Below are 15,594 nucleotides of genomic sequence, written 5' to 3' on the forward strand. Positions count from 1 at the left end.
TCAGACTTATCCATTTTTAACGTTAAGAAAGTAACATAGCTTGCCACAATTTCCTCAGCTGGCATCCATGATTGTAAATAATGTAAAAAAGAATCAACGTTTTGACTAGTTAAGTTTTTAGATCAAAGAGAAAAAATTTCACTCCAACAGGGAAACGGAGCCTGTCAGTGAATTTCATCATAGATTTAGCTGCAGTAATTATGAATTATTCTCATTAGTGAGTACGTCTCATAGATGCAACAGTTTTCATATGAAGGTTATGATATTTTCTGTACCCTAACCCTGCCTCTAAACCTAACACCTTACACAAACCTGTTAATATCAGTAGATAAAGAAAATCATGATTTGGCTGATTTATGAGCCTTAAATGAGGAGGACCACTTTAATTGTTTTCACTAGTCAGATTTATTACTGTATATATGTTTCACTGTACATACGCACACACACACATTTAACATTGGCCATTTAACAACCATTTTAAAGAGCTCTTAAAAGCAAAAAGGCTGATCCAAAAGAGTCCCCAACACCCCTTTACACATCAATCCTATAGACCCTTCACCCTGCTTTTGACCGGACAATTTTTTTTTTTTTTTTTTTTTTAAAACATCTGAATGGCTTTGAGCCAATCGCCAGCCCTATCATCCAGCTAACAATGGGCCATTGCATGCTTTTGAGCATGGTACATTTCTCTGCCTTACCAATAAATTCGAAATAAATGCCATGGGGAATAATAGAAGGTCGAGATGGAGAGGGTCTAAAAGAAGGGCTTAATTGGTAGTTTAGGATTTAGTTGTTTTTGTCACTGTTTTTTCTGCATCTTTCAACATGAGCATTGAGTTGTAAATATTTCCTGTCAAGTTATACATACTTCAGCTGTTGTTATGCATTGGAGCTGAGGGTGGGACAATCATTTCATTGTATTTACAAGTGTTTAAATTGTTAACATTGAAAAACAATAAAAGATTCAATAATTTAAAATTAAAATAATAACAATAGACAGTTTTAGACTCATATGTACTAGTGTGTCATGGTGCTCTTCAGTTAATTTGTGTTTGTGGTTGCTTCATAAAACTGTTAACAAAAAAGGTGGAAAACATGGTTTATTAATGTTTTTCTCTCTTTGCAGATGGATCTCAGTGTTAACTAACAGTAAGGAGGAAGCGCTTAACATGGCGTTCAGAGGAGAGCAGAGTGGAGGAGATGACGGACTGGAAGATCTCACCAAGGCCATCATAGACGATGTGTTGCGGATGTCCGGCAATGAAGTGTGCTGTGACTGTGGGGCTTCAGGTCTGTCCTTCTGTCTGTCTGTCTGTCTATCGTCTGTCTGTCTGTCTGTCTGTCAATCTATCTATCTGTCTGTCTGTCTGTCAAGTCGTCATTTTTATGTGTATAGTGCTTTTCACAACACACATTGTTTCAAAGCAGCTTTGCAGAAAATCATGCTTTTAAGGGGTAGTTCACACAAAAATGAAATTCTCTCATTATTTACTCACCCTCATATCCCATGTGTGTATGACTTTCTTCACCAGAACACATTTGAAGAAAATTTCTTAGCTCAGTAGGTCCTTAAAATGCAAGTGAATGGAGATTTCTCTTTTGAAGCTCCAAAAATCACAGACAGTCAGCATAAATGTTATCCTTACGACATATTTCAGTTATTTAGCCCTACAGGCTACCACAACAAAATAACCAATTAAAACAAAGACATTGGTTAAAGTAATCGGTTAAGAATGTCAAAACAATGTCTAAAATATCGTACATTTATTTCAATTTTGGTTAAAAAGAGCCCTCGCACTCCCTTGTCTCCCCCGCATGTACACACGCTCACACACACACGCTCACACACGCACACACACACACACACACACACACATGCTCGCACTTGCACACACACCCACACACATGCTCGCACTCACACACACACAACCTTTTTACTCCTATGCCGAAAAACAGCGCATCCTCCGTTGCTAGTTCTAACGTGGTGTTTTCGAATTAGCAATGAAGGCTTGAGCTGTATTAAAGTAAGATGCTGAATCTGTGGTGGAAGAAAGTAGTTTCTCTCACGAGCATTTTAGGGATGAAAACCAGAAAATGTCTTGAGATAAAACCCTGAACCCTGTCTTATGGTGTGGTAGCCGTGGTATAAGCGGAATAATTGACTCCGCTGCACGTGACCGCATTACCACCTTGGGTGTCCATTATTTTTAAACAATTCAACGGTCCATCGTCAATTATTCCTTACATAATGTCCACATTCATCCTTGGGAGCAATTTCCAAATGCCTGAATGTACCACGTTCATCTGTACAAACAATAATGTCTTACATAATAATGTCTTACATAATGTCTTTGTCTTAACTGCAGAAGTTCACATAGATGCATTGTCCTTTGTTAATTGGCTGAAGAAGGCTTTAGTTGGCAATTAATTGATAGTCTATGTATTCCATTTTAAGAGTGTAGTCCATCATTAGACCAAGGTGAAGCAGGCAGAGATCAGTGAGGTGTATCGTAGTTCAACAGGCAGGTCATTTCGGTGAGGTTCGGTGGGGTCTATCCTAAGTCCAAGGTTCAGGCAGTATCCCATGTCTTACTGTTGAAGTTGGCATCAGTTCATCCTCTATGAAGTCCATCGTAGTAGAATTGCACCGGCTATAGTTTGTTATCATCTCTCAGCAACACGTAGCAGTGGGAATCGGACATCAAGCAGGACCGGAGCTGGATCTGGCAGGCTCTGGTAACCTTGGGATGTTTATCCCTTGGTTGAGACAGTGAAACAAATAGATAAATATTAGCGTAGATGCCATTCAGCTTAAAACAGAGTTATAGAACATAAAAAGTGTTTCCATTTTCAGCAGACCTAACTAAAGCAGCATAACTATGAGTTGATAAATTAGGTGAATGCCTGGCTGATTAGATGAGTCTTTAGTCTGGACTTAAACTGAGAGAGTGTGTCTTATTCCTGTTAGGGATACTATTCCATAGTTTAGGAGCTAAATAGGAAAAGGATCTACCTCCTTTTATGGATTTTGATACTCTAGGTACAATTAACAGGCCAGAATTTTGTGATCGTAATGAACGTGACAGAATATAGCATGTCAGAAGGTCACTTAAGTACTGTGGAGCTAGACCATTCAAAGCTTTGTATGTAGTTAACAGAATTTTAAAATGAATACGAAATTTAACAGATAGCCAATGTAACGACGATAGAATGGGGCTAATATAATCATTTCTTAGTTCTAGTCAGCACTCTGGCAGCTGCATTTTGAACCAATTGAAGTTTATTTATTGACCTTGCTGGACATCCTCCCAGTAATGCATTACAATAATCTAATCTTGAGGTCATGAATGCATGAATACATTTTTCAGCATCAGCAACAGAGAGCATGTGTCGTAATTTAGCAATATTTCTCAGGTGGAAGAATGCTGTTCTACAAATATTGGAAATGTGGTTTTCAATGGACAGCATTTATCTGTCTGTCTGACTTTCTATCTATCTGTCTGTCATTCCATCTGTCTGTCATTCAATATATTGATTAATCTATCGATCCGTCTCTTTTTATTGATCTACTTATTCTGTCATTCTATCTGTCTGTTATTCCATCTGTCTGTTTGTCATTCTATCTACTGATCAATCAATCTATGTCTGTCTTTCTATTAATCATTCTGTCGTTCTTTCTACTGTTGTGCTATTCTATCTGTTTGTCTCATTCTATCTGTCTATTTCTATCTGTCTGTCTGTTTTTCTGTTTGTCTCATTCTAACTCATTCTATCTGTTGTGTTAATGTTGTTGTAATATTGTTTCTCTTGTTATCGAAGTCATTCTGTTGTTGTATTTATAATTCTATCATTTATTCTATCTGTTCATTCATCTGTCTTTCTCTTGTCTAGTACTCTGTCTCTCTACCTCCTGTGTCTCATCTCTAGTCTTTTCCTTTCGCTCTTCTCCGTGTTTCACTCGTTTTCTGCCAACAATCTGTCTCTTTTTTTTTTTTTATCCCTGTTTTTGTTTTTGTTTTTATCCCTCCATTATCATTTAGATCAGTCCCTCTGCTCATGAGAACAGCAGCGGCAGTGTGTTGTGAGTGATCAGGCAGTCAGGACAGCCAGTGCTGTTACATCACTCTCTCTTATGTAATTGGCTCATGCAAGCTGTACTGAAGTTCTGAGAGGGTGGCTGCTGCTCCGGGAATTATTTGATCACTCTCACCCGTTCATTGTTTTCACTCTCTGGAAGAGTATAGACATGTGGCCCACGAAATCGCTCCAGGTCATTTTTACTTGTCTTGTAGCACAGATAAGTCAATAAATAAATAAGAAATCGAAATATCAGATATTCCATGTGATTTTAAATATTTTCAGGGTTATCAGTGAAAGCATTTTTCACTACTTAATGTTTTTTTCACCAAAAAACAAATGATGTAAAATGATGTGCATTGACCTCTCCAGAAAATTTTTAATGATGATTGAAATGAATCAATAAATTGATGTTTAAACTGCTGAAATGGCCATTCCAACAAACTTGATTTGCTACTGTCAGACTTCTCAACACTATTGAATGCAGCACAGGAGACTTAGGTGGCAATGTAACTGTGTGTAAGAGGCTTATAGAACCGCGTTGAACTGTTGTTCAGCTTCTCAGCACAGAGCTAAACGCCTTTAATGCTCTGATCTGTGTCAAGTTGCATGACTCTTCACACCAGTAAATCTGAAGCATGTAACTTCATGTGCCACTACCGTCACCAAACGGAATTGCAAAAATATTTTTCAGGCAGGTTTCCCCAACGCTCTTTTGTTCTTATTATGTTTTATGTTGTTAAACAGTGACATGAATGGATTTGATGCTCACTGAATATGTGTCAGAGAGAAATAAGACAAACAGAGGGAGAGAGCGAGAGAGAGAGAGCAATTAAGGGCTTCTGGAAGTTACTGAGAATGCAAATAAAACTGTTGGAGAAGACCTGTGTTTATATTAAGCTGCTGCAGCTGCTGGTGTGTATATATCCTCTTATCTTTTGTCTCTCTGTCACTGGTTCTGCTTCGGAGATTTCACTGGCACTCACAGAGCTTGACTCTGACTCTCTCTCACACACACTCTCTGCTACCGACTTCAACACACACTCATACAGATGCAAATTCATCTCAAACTAATCAGTCACTGTCTGCATCTCAGTGATATCATTCCCACTGTTTGACAGCGATCTGTTTAGAATTAAACTGTACAGTGTTTAGCACTCAATGTTTCAGAACTGAAATTTTATTTTGAGTCTGGCGGCGACCCCTAGTGGTGACAGAATAAAAAAGCAGCCATGTATTATTAGTTTTTTCTTGTTTCTTATTTTCCACATTGTTTTTTGTGATGTTCACAGACCCCAAATGGCTGTCGACTAACCTCGGTATCCTGACGTGCATCGAGTGTTCAGGCATTCACCGGGAGATGGGCGTCCACATCTCTCGCATCCAATCCATGGAACTGGACAAACTGGGAACCTCTGAACTCTTGGTTTGTTCATTGGCTCAGACATCTCCATTGCAAATATACGTGTATATATAGCAATTAAATAATATTTCATAAAATATATATGAGAGTCATTGCATTGGAACCATGACAATCTACATCTGAATGAAATACTTTTTTAGATTTAGATTTTTTGACTTATGTATCTTTAGGCTCTTAAATGATCCATGTTTTCCTTGCTTTCAGCTGGCCAAGAATGTGGGGAACAGTAGTTTTAATGAAATAATGGAAGGAAATCTTCCTTGTCCGTCTCCTAAACCCACTCCTGCTAGTGACATGTGAGTATGCCATGCCATAATACAGGCCAACGTATAAAGTAAATCATAACAGGCTGTGCATTTTGTGTTTTTACCACAAGATGTCATATGTTACAATGATTTTACCATGAGTACGGCACAATGCGAAGCAGGTACTCTTTACCATGTCATAATCTTTAAAAATGCCGGCAACAGCAATATAAAAAATACATCAATTTTCAACATATAGTTAAAACATGACATATTGGTGCATTAATGTTAATCCAATCAGAATTTAGAATAGGAACTGATCTGTTTTATATGATCATGTATGTATGCTTACATGTTGCATTCTCTAGCTTTACATTGTCCCAAATATAACCATTAGAGCCCTATTAAAATGTGTTTTATTTTCAGCCCAGCATACATTTAATTCAAGTAGTCCCTCTAGTAAAAAAAGCACTGGCTTAATTAAACACTTTTTCAGGACACTGTATTTTAAAGATAATTTTGTAAAAATCCAAATAACTTTACAGATCTTTATTGTAAAGCGTTTAAACAATGTTTTCCATGCTTGTTCAATGAACCATAAACAATTAATGAACATGCACCTGTGGATCGGTTATTAAGACACTAACAGCTTACAGATGGTAGGCAATAAAGGTCACAGTTATAAAAACTTAGGACACTAAAGAGACCTTTCTACTGACTCTGAAAGACACCAAAAGAAAGATGCCCATGGTCCCCACGCATCTGCATGAACATGCCTTAGGCATGCTGCATGGAGGCATGAGGACTGCAGATGTGGCCAGGGCAATAAATTGCAATGTCCGTACTGTGAGACACCTAAGACAGCGCTACAGGGAGACAGGAAGGACAGCTGATCGTCCTCGCAGTGGCAGACCACGTGTAACAACACCTGCACAGGATCGGCACATCCGAATATCACACCTACGGGACAGGTACAGGATGGCAACAACAACTGCCCGAGTTACACCAGGAACGCACAATCCCTCCATCAGTGCTCAGACTGTCCACAATAGCGGTTTTGTCTCACCAGGGGTGATAGTCGGACTCGCGTTTATCGTTGAAGGAATCAGCATTACACCGAGGCATGTACTCGAGCGGGATCGATTTGGAGGTGGAGGGTCCGTCATGGTCTGGGGCGGTGTGTCACAGCATCATCGGACTGAGCTTGTTGTCATTGCAGACAATCTCAATGCTGTGTGTTACAGGGAAGACATCCTCCTCCCTCATGTGGTACCCTTCCTGCAGGCTCATCCTGATATGACCCTCCAGCATGACAATGCCACCAGCCATACTGCTCGTTCTGTGCATGATTTCCTGCAAGACAGGAATGTCAGTGTTCTGCCATGGCCAGCAAAGAGCCCGGATCTCAATCCCATTGAGCACGTCTGGGACCTGTTGGATCGGAGGGTGAGGGCTAGGGCCATTCCCCCCAGAAATGTCCGGGAGCTTGCAAGTGCCTTGGTGGAAGAGTGGGGTAACATCTCACAGCAAGAACTGGCAAATCTGGTGCAGTCCATAAGGGGAAGATGCACTGCAGTACTTAATGCAGCTGGTGGCCACACCAGATACTGACTGTTACTTTTTTTTTTTTTTTAAATCAAAAAATCAAAATCACTTTTATTGTCACACAACCATATACACAAGTTCAATAGTGTGTGAAATTCTTGGGTGCAGTTCGGAGCAACATAGCAGTCGTGACAGTGATGAGACATATACCAATTTACAATGAACATCAGATTAACACAACACAATTAAAGTCTATTATACACATAATTAAACACAACACAATACACAAATAATAACATACACTGTACAGTATACAGTACACACAATACAATAAAAAAGTATATATAGTATATATAGAATGTACAGTAGGTTGTATTGTACTGTATTGACATTCAGGCTGTCGGTTGATAGTAAGTTGCCAGTGTGTTGTTAAGAGAGAATCTAATATAATAATTTATGACAGTCCGGTGTGAGATATAAGAGTAAGAGTAATAAAGTGCAGTGCTGATGTATTTTGATCATGGGAGATCAAGAGTTCAAAAGTCTGATTGCTTGGGGGAAGAAGCTATCATGAAGTCGGCTGGTGCGGGTCCTGATGCTGCGATACCACCTGCCTGATGGTAGCCGTGAGAACAGCCCATGGCTTGGATGGCTGGAGTCTCTGATGATCCTCCGAGCTTTTTTCACACACCGCCTGGTATATATATGTCCTGGAGGGAGGGAAGCTCACCTCCGATGATGTGTCTGGCAGTTCGCACCACCCTTTGCAGTGCTTTGCGGTTGTGGGTGGTGCTATTGCCGTACCAGGCGGAGATGCATCCAGTTAGGATGCTCTCTACAGTGCAGGTGTAGAACCATGTGAGGATGTGGCAGTTCATTCCAAATTTCCTCAGCCGTCTCAGGAAGAAGAGGCGCTGATGAGCCTTCTTCACAACGACTTCAGTGTGGACGGACCATGTGAGTTCCTCAGTGATGTGGACACCCAGGAACTTGAAGCTGCTGACTCTCTCCACTGGTGCTTCATTGATGGTGATTGGACTGTGTTCTCTGTCTTTTCTTCTGAAGTCCACCACAAGCTACTTTGTCTTACTGACATTGAGGGAGAGGTTGTGCTCCTGACACCAGTGTGTCAGAGTGTGCACATCCTCGCTGTAGACTGTTCCATCATTGTCAGTGATCAGACCTACCACCGTCGTGTCATCAGCAAACTTAATGATGGCATTGGAGCTATGTGTTGCCACACAGTCATGTGTGTACAGAGAATACAAGAGTGGGCTGAGGACACAGCCCTGCGGGGCTCCAGTGTTGAGGGTCAGTGATGAGGAGATGTTGCTGCCTATTCTAACCACCTGGCGTCTACTTGACAGGAAGTCCAGGATCCAGCTGCACAGCGAGCTGTTTAAGCCCAGAGCCCGGAGTTTCTCATCAAGCTTGGAGGGCACTGTGGTGTTGAATGCTGAGCTGTAGTCTACAAACAGCATTCTCACATAAGTGTTCTTTTTTTCCAGGTGGGAGAGAGCAGTGTGTATTGTAGATGCAATGGCATCATCAGTGGAGCGGTTGTTGTGGTAAGCAAGCTGCAGTGGGTCTAGTGATGGAGGCAGCACAGAGCAGATGTTATCTTTGATTAGTCTCTCAAAACATTTGCTGATGATGGGGGTCAGAGCAACAGGACGCCAGTCATTTAAACAAGTGATTTTGGATTGCTTTGGAACAGGCACAATGGTGGATGTTTTGAAGCATGTGGGGACTACAGACAAACACCAGCCAGCTGGTTCGCGCACGCTCTGATGACGCAGCCTGGAATGCCATCTGGACCTGCGGCTTTGCGGATATTCACCCATCGGAAGGATCGGGTTACATCCACTACTGAGACGGAGAGTGAACTAACCTCTGTAGCTTCGGCAGCGAGAGCTCTCTCCGCGAGGGCGGTGTTATTTCCCTCAAAACGAGCATAAAAAGTATTCAGCTCATCCGTGAGAGAGGCAGCGGTGTTCATGGTGGAGTTTTTATTCCCTTTAAAGTCCGTGATGATATTAATTCCCTGTAACATGCTTCTAGAGTTGGTGGTGTTAAACTGATTTTGACCACCCCTTTGTTCAGGGACACATTATTCCATTTCTGTTAGACACATGTCTGTGAAACTTGTTCAGTTTATGTCTTAGTTGTTGAATCTTTTTATGTTCATACAAATATTTACACATGTTAAGGTTGCTGAAAATAAAAGCAGTTGAAAGAGAGAGGACGTTTCTTTTTTTGCTGATTTTATATTTGAATTTTTTGAATATTGGTGTAGAATAAGTGTTCATGTAACATGTTTTTAAATATGAGTCTCTCTTATATGTTGTTTTAAGGACTGTTCGTAAGGAGTTTATAAATGCTAAGTATGTCGATCATAAGTTCGCAAGAAAGACCTGCAGCTCCGCAGCAGCTAAGATGAATGATCTGTATGAAGCCGTCAGGTCACAGGACCTGCTAGCCCTCATCCAGGTGTATGCAGAGGGGGTGGAGCTTATGGAACCACTACCTGACGGAGGACAGGTAAGTGACATTGTTACATCTGAGTGTCAAGTTGATCATTAGAGTCAACTATGGTTTAAGAACTGGTAACACAGGGACCAAAATTACAGAGATGACAATTTCTGTCCCTAAAGTTTGTGTTTTGTTGCTTTTAGTCCGTGTCTGTTAGTTCAAAGGCAATCTATATGCTAGTGTACTCCTAAAAGATGACAAAATTAACTTTGAACAGATATACACATTTAAAAGTGGTGATTCAAATTGTAATTAACCCTTAGTAGCCCTATTAAGGGTTCATACAAGCTTGTTTTTGAATTTGAAATGTACAGAGGATTCTGGTAGGAGACAGTAGGTCCAAAGAGACAGAGCCAGTCTCATTGTCATATCACATGACGAATGACCCATCCACATCAAAGCCTTTGATCTCAGATTGTGAGGTCTGCTGCATATCAGAAAGTAGACATGTTGGATGTAACTTGAATCAATAGCCTTGATCTTCTACCAGTTTCCTCTCTGAGAGATACTCTTCATTCCTTTAGCCAATGACTTAGATAATGCTGCTGTCCTACTTGCAGATGAACAGCTGCCTCTGAGAGGGTGCAGTCACAGAAACGTCCACCATCTAAAATCATCTCCATTGAGTTTATATTATATAGCGTCCGTCCTATGCATCAGCCCCCAATCCATGCAGTGTCTGATTTTGGATTATTTGGGGATTTCTTTGAAACCTAATGCACTGTCCATACGATCACAATCAGAAATATGTGGATCATTATTAATAGATCAATATTATAGAAACCAGTTGATGTTGTGATTCATTATTTGCTGACCTCATGTTTTATAGGGCTCTTATGATTAGAGCTGTACAGTTAACAGCACAAAAATCATAATTTTCGATTATTTTCCTTTATTGTAATTGCGATTAATTTTGATAAATAGAATTTTACAATAACATACTTAATTTGGGTGGATCAGCTGCATACCGTAATCTTTATACTGGCTATTTCCAAAACGAGTTGAGAACTGTTTTGAATTACTTAATTGGTGTTTTATACATCAGTAAATCAAGACTAGTCGCCTAAACGGATGACTTCACATTGGCCATCTTAGCAGCAATAAAAAATATTAATCAAATATTGATTAATTCGATATTAATACGAACATGTCTGTTATTAGACTTGATTGTATGCATCATGATCTGGTTGGATTGTGAAAAGTAGTCTGTAATACTATTTGTTAATATATATATATATTTTTTCCCCACCCACATAGCCATGGTTACATCAGCAGCACTGAAACAAATTATCTGTGAGAGTTACTTAAAATATTAATTAACAACCTCAAAAATCAGGTGATTCAGCTTTATTAACATAAAAAGTTACGTCACACAAATAATATTTTGCAACTAATAGCAAGTTGTTTCAAATTAACATTTAGATCACTGTTTCTACTTAATTTACTTTTAACGGATTTGTGAGCTAAAGACATTCAAGGAACTCATGATTGTTTATTTACTTTATTTAACTCTAAATTCACCTTCAAATTGATATTTTGTGTTGTACATATTTATAAAAATTCCGTAAGGCTAAAAATTTTATAAATATGTACATTTCTGAATTGAGGCTATTTATTTTTATACATTATGGTTATTGAGCCAACAAACCGTTGTTTGTTTTGATTTGTTTTTTCAGTGTGAAAAGTTGTTTCTGAAACTGAAAAACAAAAACAAACAAACAAAAAATTATCCAATTTAATCAAATAAAATGAAAACAAACCATTGGAATAATGTGCTTGAGATGATTAATATTCTGTCTGAATGTAAAACGACTGATTTTATTGTATATTTGACATTTGTATTAAATAGAGGTTTGGGTCAGTTTTGATTTCATGTTATTTGTAAACAGTAGCAGATGGAGGTTGGGGTGGGAGGAGATTTTGGGAAACCTGTTTAAAAAACAGTCATTATTTTTACAAATTCTTTTGGTCCTGCTAGTGGCACAGAAATTACACACTTCACCTTTAAGACAGTGAGTCAAAAGACGCTGTCTATTAATAAATGCATGCTTTCAGATTCAACTTTTAAATGAAAGTTGCTCTGTATTTGTGGTTGTTCCCTTATAGGAAGGAGGAGAAACAGCATTGCACTACGCTGTGAGGACTGCTGACCACACCTCACTGCACCTGGTTGACTTCCTTGTCCAGAACAGGTATTAAGCATCAAACTACAAACACCTTATCTTAGTATGCACAACCTGCAATTATTTTATATCAGGGTCCAGTTTGTAAATATACTGTATATATACATACATACATACAAATATATATATATATATATACACACACACACACACACCGATCAGCCACAACATTAAAACCACCTGCCTAATATTGTGTTGGTCCCCCTTGTCCCGCCAAAACAGCACCAACCCGCATCTCATTATCTGAGTTACCATAGACTTTGTCATTTCGAACCAGTCTGGCCATTCTCTGTTGACCTCTCTCATCAACAAGGAATTTCTGTCCACAGAACTGCCGCTCACTGGATGTTTTTTGTTTTTGGCACCATTCAGAGTAAATTCTAGAGACTGTTGTGTGTGAAAATCCCAGGAGATCAGCAGTTACAGAAATACTCAAACCAGCCCATCTGGCACCAACAAGAATGCTATTCTGAGATGCGGGTTGGCGCTGTTTTGGCGACACGAGGGGGGCCTACACAATATTAGGCATGTGGTTTTAATGTTGTGGCTGATTGGTGTATATATATATGTTAACCAGGATGAGTTTTTAATATTCTTGTTTCTTAAGACACTAGGTGTTCCTAGATATGTGTGTGAATGCTGTAAAAGCTCCAGAACTTTTGAAGGGATTATTATGCAGATAACAGAGTAATTTAAGTTCAGCTTCAGCTCAATTTGCTCTCTGCTGTGTGGATTAAAGCTTACATAACCGCATTAGAAAATCAGGTCATTCCTTAGCCTGAACTATACTTGGCTCACACCCTAGTAAAGAATCATAATTTGATTTCAAGAAAACAAGAAATCCAAAACAGCATCCTGAAATTATTCCAGGTTTGCATTGAACGTTGTTTTTTGAAGAAATATGACAGCGGAGGGGAAACGATAAACGAGTATTTTGGAAAGATCCAAGCCAGAAAACGTAGATGGTATTGAATAACCTGTGTCATTCATTCAAATAGCTTGCTTAATGAGTGAAGTCTGGATATTGCTTTTTAAACATTTTTGTAGACAGTACGGCTCTCCAAAATGATCAACTAGTAATACTGAACCTGACAATATACATTTATTCAAACACAATGCACATTCAGTGCTGTCCTATATCTTAGAAGATAAAAGTTGAAAAGGTACAGATCTTGATTACATAGGATATTATAAACAATATTAAATAAGGTAAAACAATTTTTTTTTTAAAAAACACAACAAAATGTACCACTCTGAAATGTATCACAACAGCAGTTTTCCAAGCAAAAAAAAAAATATTTTCACAGCTTGCTAATGTCTAACAGAAATAAAAAACACTAGATTACACAATTGCTATAACAATTTTGGAAGAAATTTGGTCATTTTCAAGTGAGTATTTGACATGTAATATTTTTTTCTTAATTCCTAACATGTTTAACTGATGTACTGATATTTATATTTCCCCAAAAATATAAACTTTCATAAATTTGAGACAAAAATGCAATGCTAGGCATTAGTGGACAAAATTTTTCTACATTTACACAATGGACCATATTCAGTAAATCAAAGATGAACTATTCCAAATGATTTTCAGCTGTTTTCTGTGCTATTCCATAATCTTTGTTTTATAGTATTCATGGTAAGTTAAATATACTGTACTACAGTTCAAAGAGATGTGTATTTTATTTATTTTGATTATACCAGCAAATAAATGTTCATGAATTCACCTTGACTGCTTGTAATAAATTATTTTCATACTTTTGTTTAATTTTGTCCCATAGTTACACATGCTGTAAAAATAAAAAAAATAAAAACAGTTATGCAACCCTTAATGCCCATTGTTGCAAGTTTGCAATGTTTTTCCAGAATTCACCCCCAAAACAAAATATTAATAACAATAAATAATTTGATAATTAGTGGCTCCCTAAAAATGTTATGAGAATTTTATTTATTTATTCATTTTCATCAATATCAGTATTAGTGCTTGGGTCGCTCAAGGGGTTAAAGTGTTTATGGCCCGACCTCAAACAATCATCTACTCACAGAAATTCATTTGGCTTTCAAAAGAGCTTCTCTGTGTAGTAAGTCAAACATTTAGCTGTATGAAATCACAAGATATGTGACAGCAATTTTTATTTTTATTTTTTTATTTTTTTTTTCCATGCCTGTAACCGTGTAGCCTCTGTCTGATTTGTTTCTTCCCCTTACTGTGATTCCCAATTGGTAAACAGAATTAGGTCACACACTTGCTTTCACACTTTGCTCACGGCCGACCCAAATTTACATTGCAAGAGTTGTAAGTATCTCAATAAATCATAAATTAAATGTTTAAATAGATCTATAGAGGTATGTGTTCAGTTATTTTGGTTTGCAGTTGGAGTCTTTTAATAAAGTGTTTAACTTTACTGTTTCTCTGTCTGCAGTGGGAATCTGGATAAACAGACGGAAAAAGGAAACACGGCTCTGCACTACTGCTGCCTGTATGAGAAACATGAATGCCTCAAACTTCTCCTGAGGGGTAAACCAGCTACAGACATCAGTGAGTATATACACAGTACAAAAGTACTCACATGGCTTATGCATTTGCTAATGCCTAACCATAAACTCACTTCAACCAGGTGTCACATACCTATTTGTGCATTATAATGATGCACACTCCTGATTAATTACAAGTGTTAATAGTTTTTACATAAAGTTTATGCCTTTGCACTGCACAGTTTGGACACACTTGGCTGAAGTTGTTTCTCATGATTTTATAAACCTTATTCATTTAAAGTCTTATAATTAAATCCTTGAAATTAGTTTGTGTGTATGTGTATGTGCACAGTTCTGAGGCCTTTATGTTTGCAAGCACAGATGCACGTATGTGAACATAAACATGATGAACATGTTCCTGAACAATCCATTTATCTCTTTTTTTATTTATTTATTTATTTATTTATTTTTTATGTCCCCCATTCATTTTCAATGGCCGGTCATTTTTGACCGGGAACATAAGTGTGACATTGTGCCATTTTGTACAAAATAAAATCATTTCAAAACAAACTTCCCCATTAAACATTAAAGCACACTAGTGTGATAAATGGTACCGAATGTTTTTGTATTTTATTTAATATTGCCAAAATTCTCCACAAATAATACAAAACCTGTGCTAATGGAAAGAAAACAAGTTGACAAAAAGATCTAATCCAATATTTGGTGATAATATAGCATAACGAGTGATTTATAAGCATTTTTTAATAGGCCGGTCATTTTTGACCGGAAACACCAAATTAGGTAAAAAATTCAACACAGCACAAGGGTTAAATGGATGAGTTAAAATGGCTAATAAAAAAACAGTCTGCAAGTGCACAGTTAACAAATGTGGCTTCTTTGAAAAATAAAATACTTGTTAAAAATACTGTAAATACTGTTTACAAAATACAAAAATAAAATACTGTTTTGTGGTATTTTTGCTCCCTATTTAATAAACCATACTTCCGTTTCTCTTATTTCAGTTTTGATGACTTTAATATTGTTCTAAAATGTTGGAAATAGTAATAGTAAGGTGTGCCAAATCTTACAGCTGGTTGTGTAGATCAAATGTCCC

At 38.0% G+C, this 15,594-nt stretch overlaps 1 protein-coding gene across 10 annotated transcripts in view; it reads left to right on the forward strand.

Moving 5' to 3' along the window:
* The window catches only part of LOC127434722 (arf-GAP with SH3 domain, ANK repeat and PH domain-containing protein 1-like), a 102,469-nt gene that overhangs the window by 74,407 nt on the left and 12,468 nt on the right, over positions 1 to 15,594 (forward strand). For all 10 annotated transcript variants that reach the window (XM_051687654.1, XM_051687655.1, XM_051687649.1 and 7 more), the window contains 6 exons: positions 1,127 to 1,290; positions 5,370 to 5,503; positions 5,705 to 5,796; positions 9,645 to 9,831; positions 11,929 to 12,014; positions 14,429 to 14,544. In XM_051687654.1, coding sequence (XP_051543614.1) covers positions 1,127 to 1,290; positions 5,370 to 5,503; positions 5,705 to 5,796; positions 9,645 to 9,831; positions 11,929 to 12,014; positions 14,429 to 14,544 — 779 coding nt within the window. The remainder of the gene's footprint in view (positions 1 to 1,126; positions 1,291 to 5,369; positions 5,504 to 5,704; positions 5,797 to 9,644; positions 9,832 to 11,928; positions 12,015 to 14,428; positions 14,545 to 15,594) is intronic.

Source organism: Myxocyprinus asiaticus, chromosome 44, assembly GCF_019703515.2.
Source record: "Myxocyprinus asiaticus isolate MX2 ecotype Aquarium Trade chromosome 44, UBuf_Myxa_2, whole genome shotgun sequence".
Taxonomy (NCBI): domain Eukaryota; kingdom Metazoa; phylum Chordata; class Actinopteri; order Cypriniformes; family Catostomidae; genus Myxocyprinus; species Myxocyprinus asiaticus.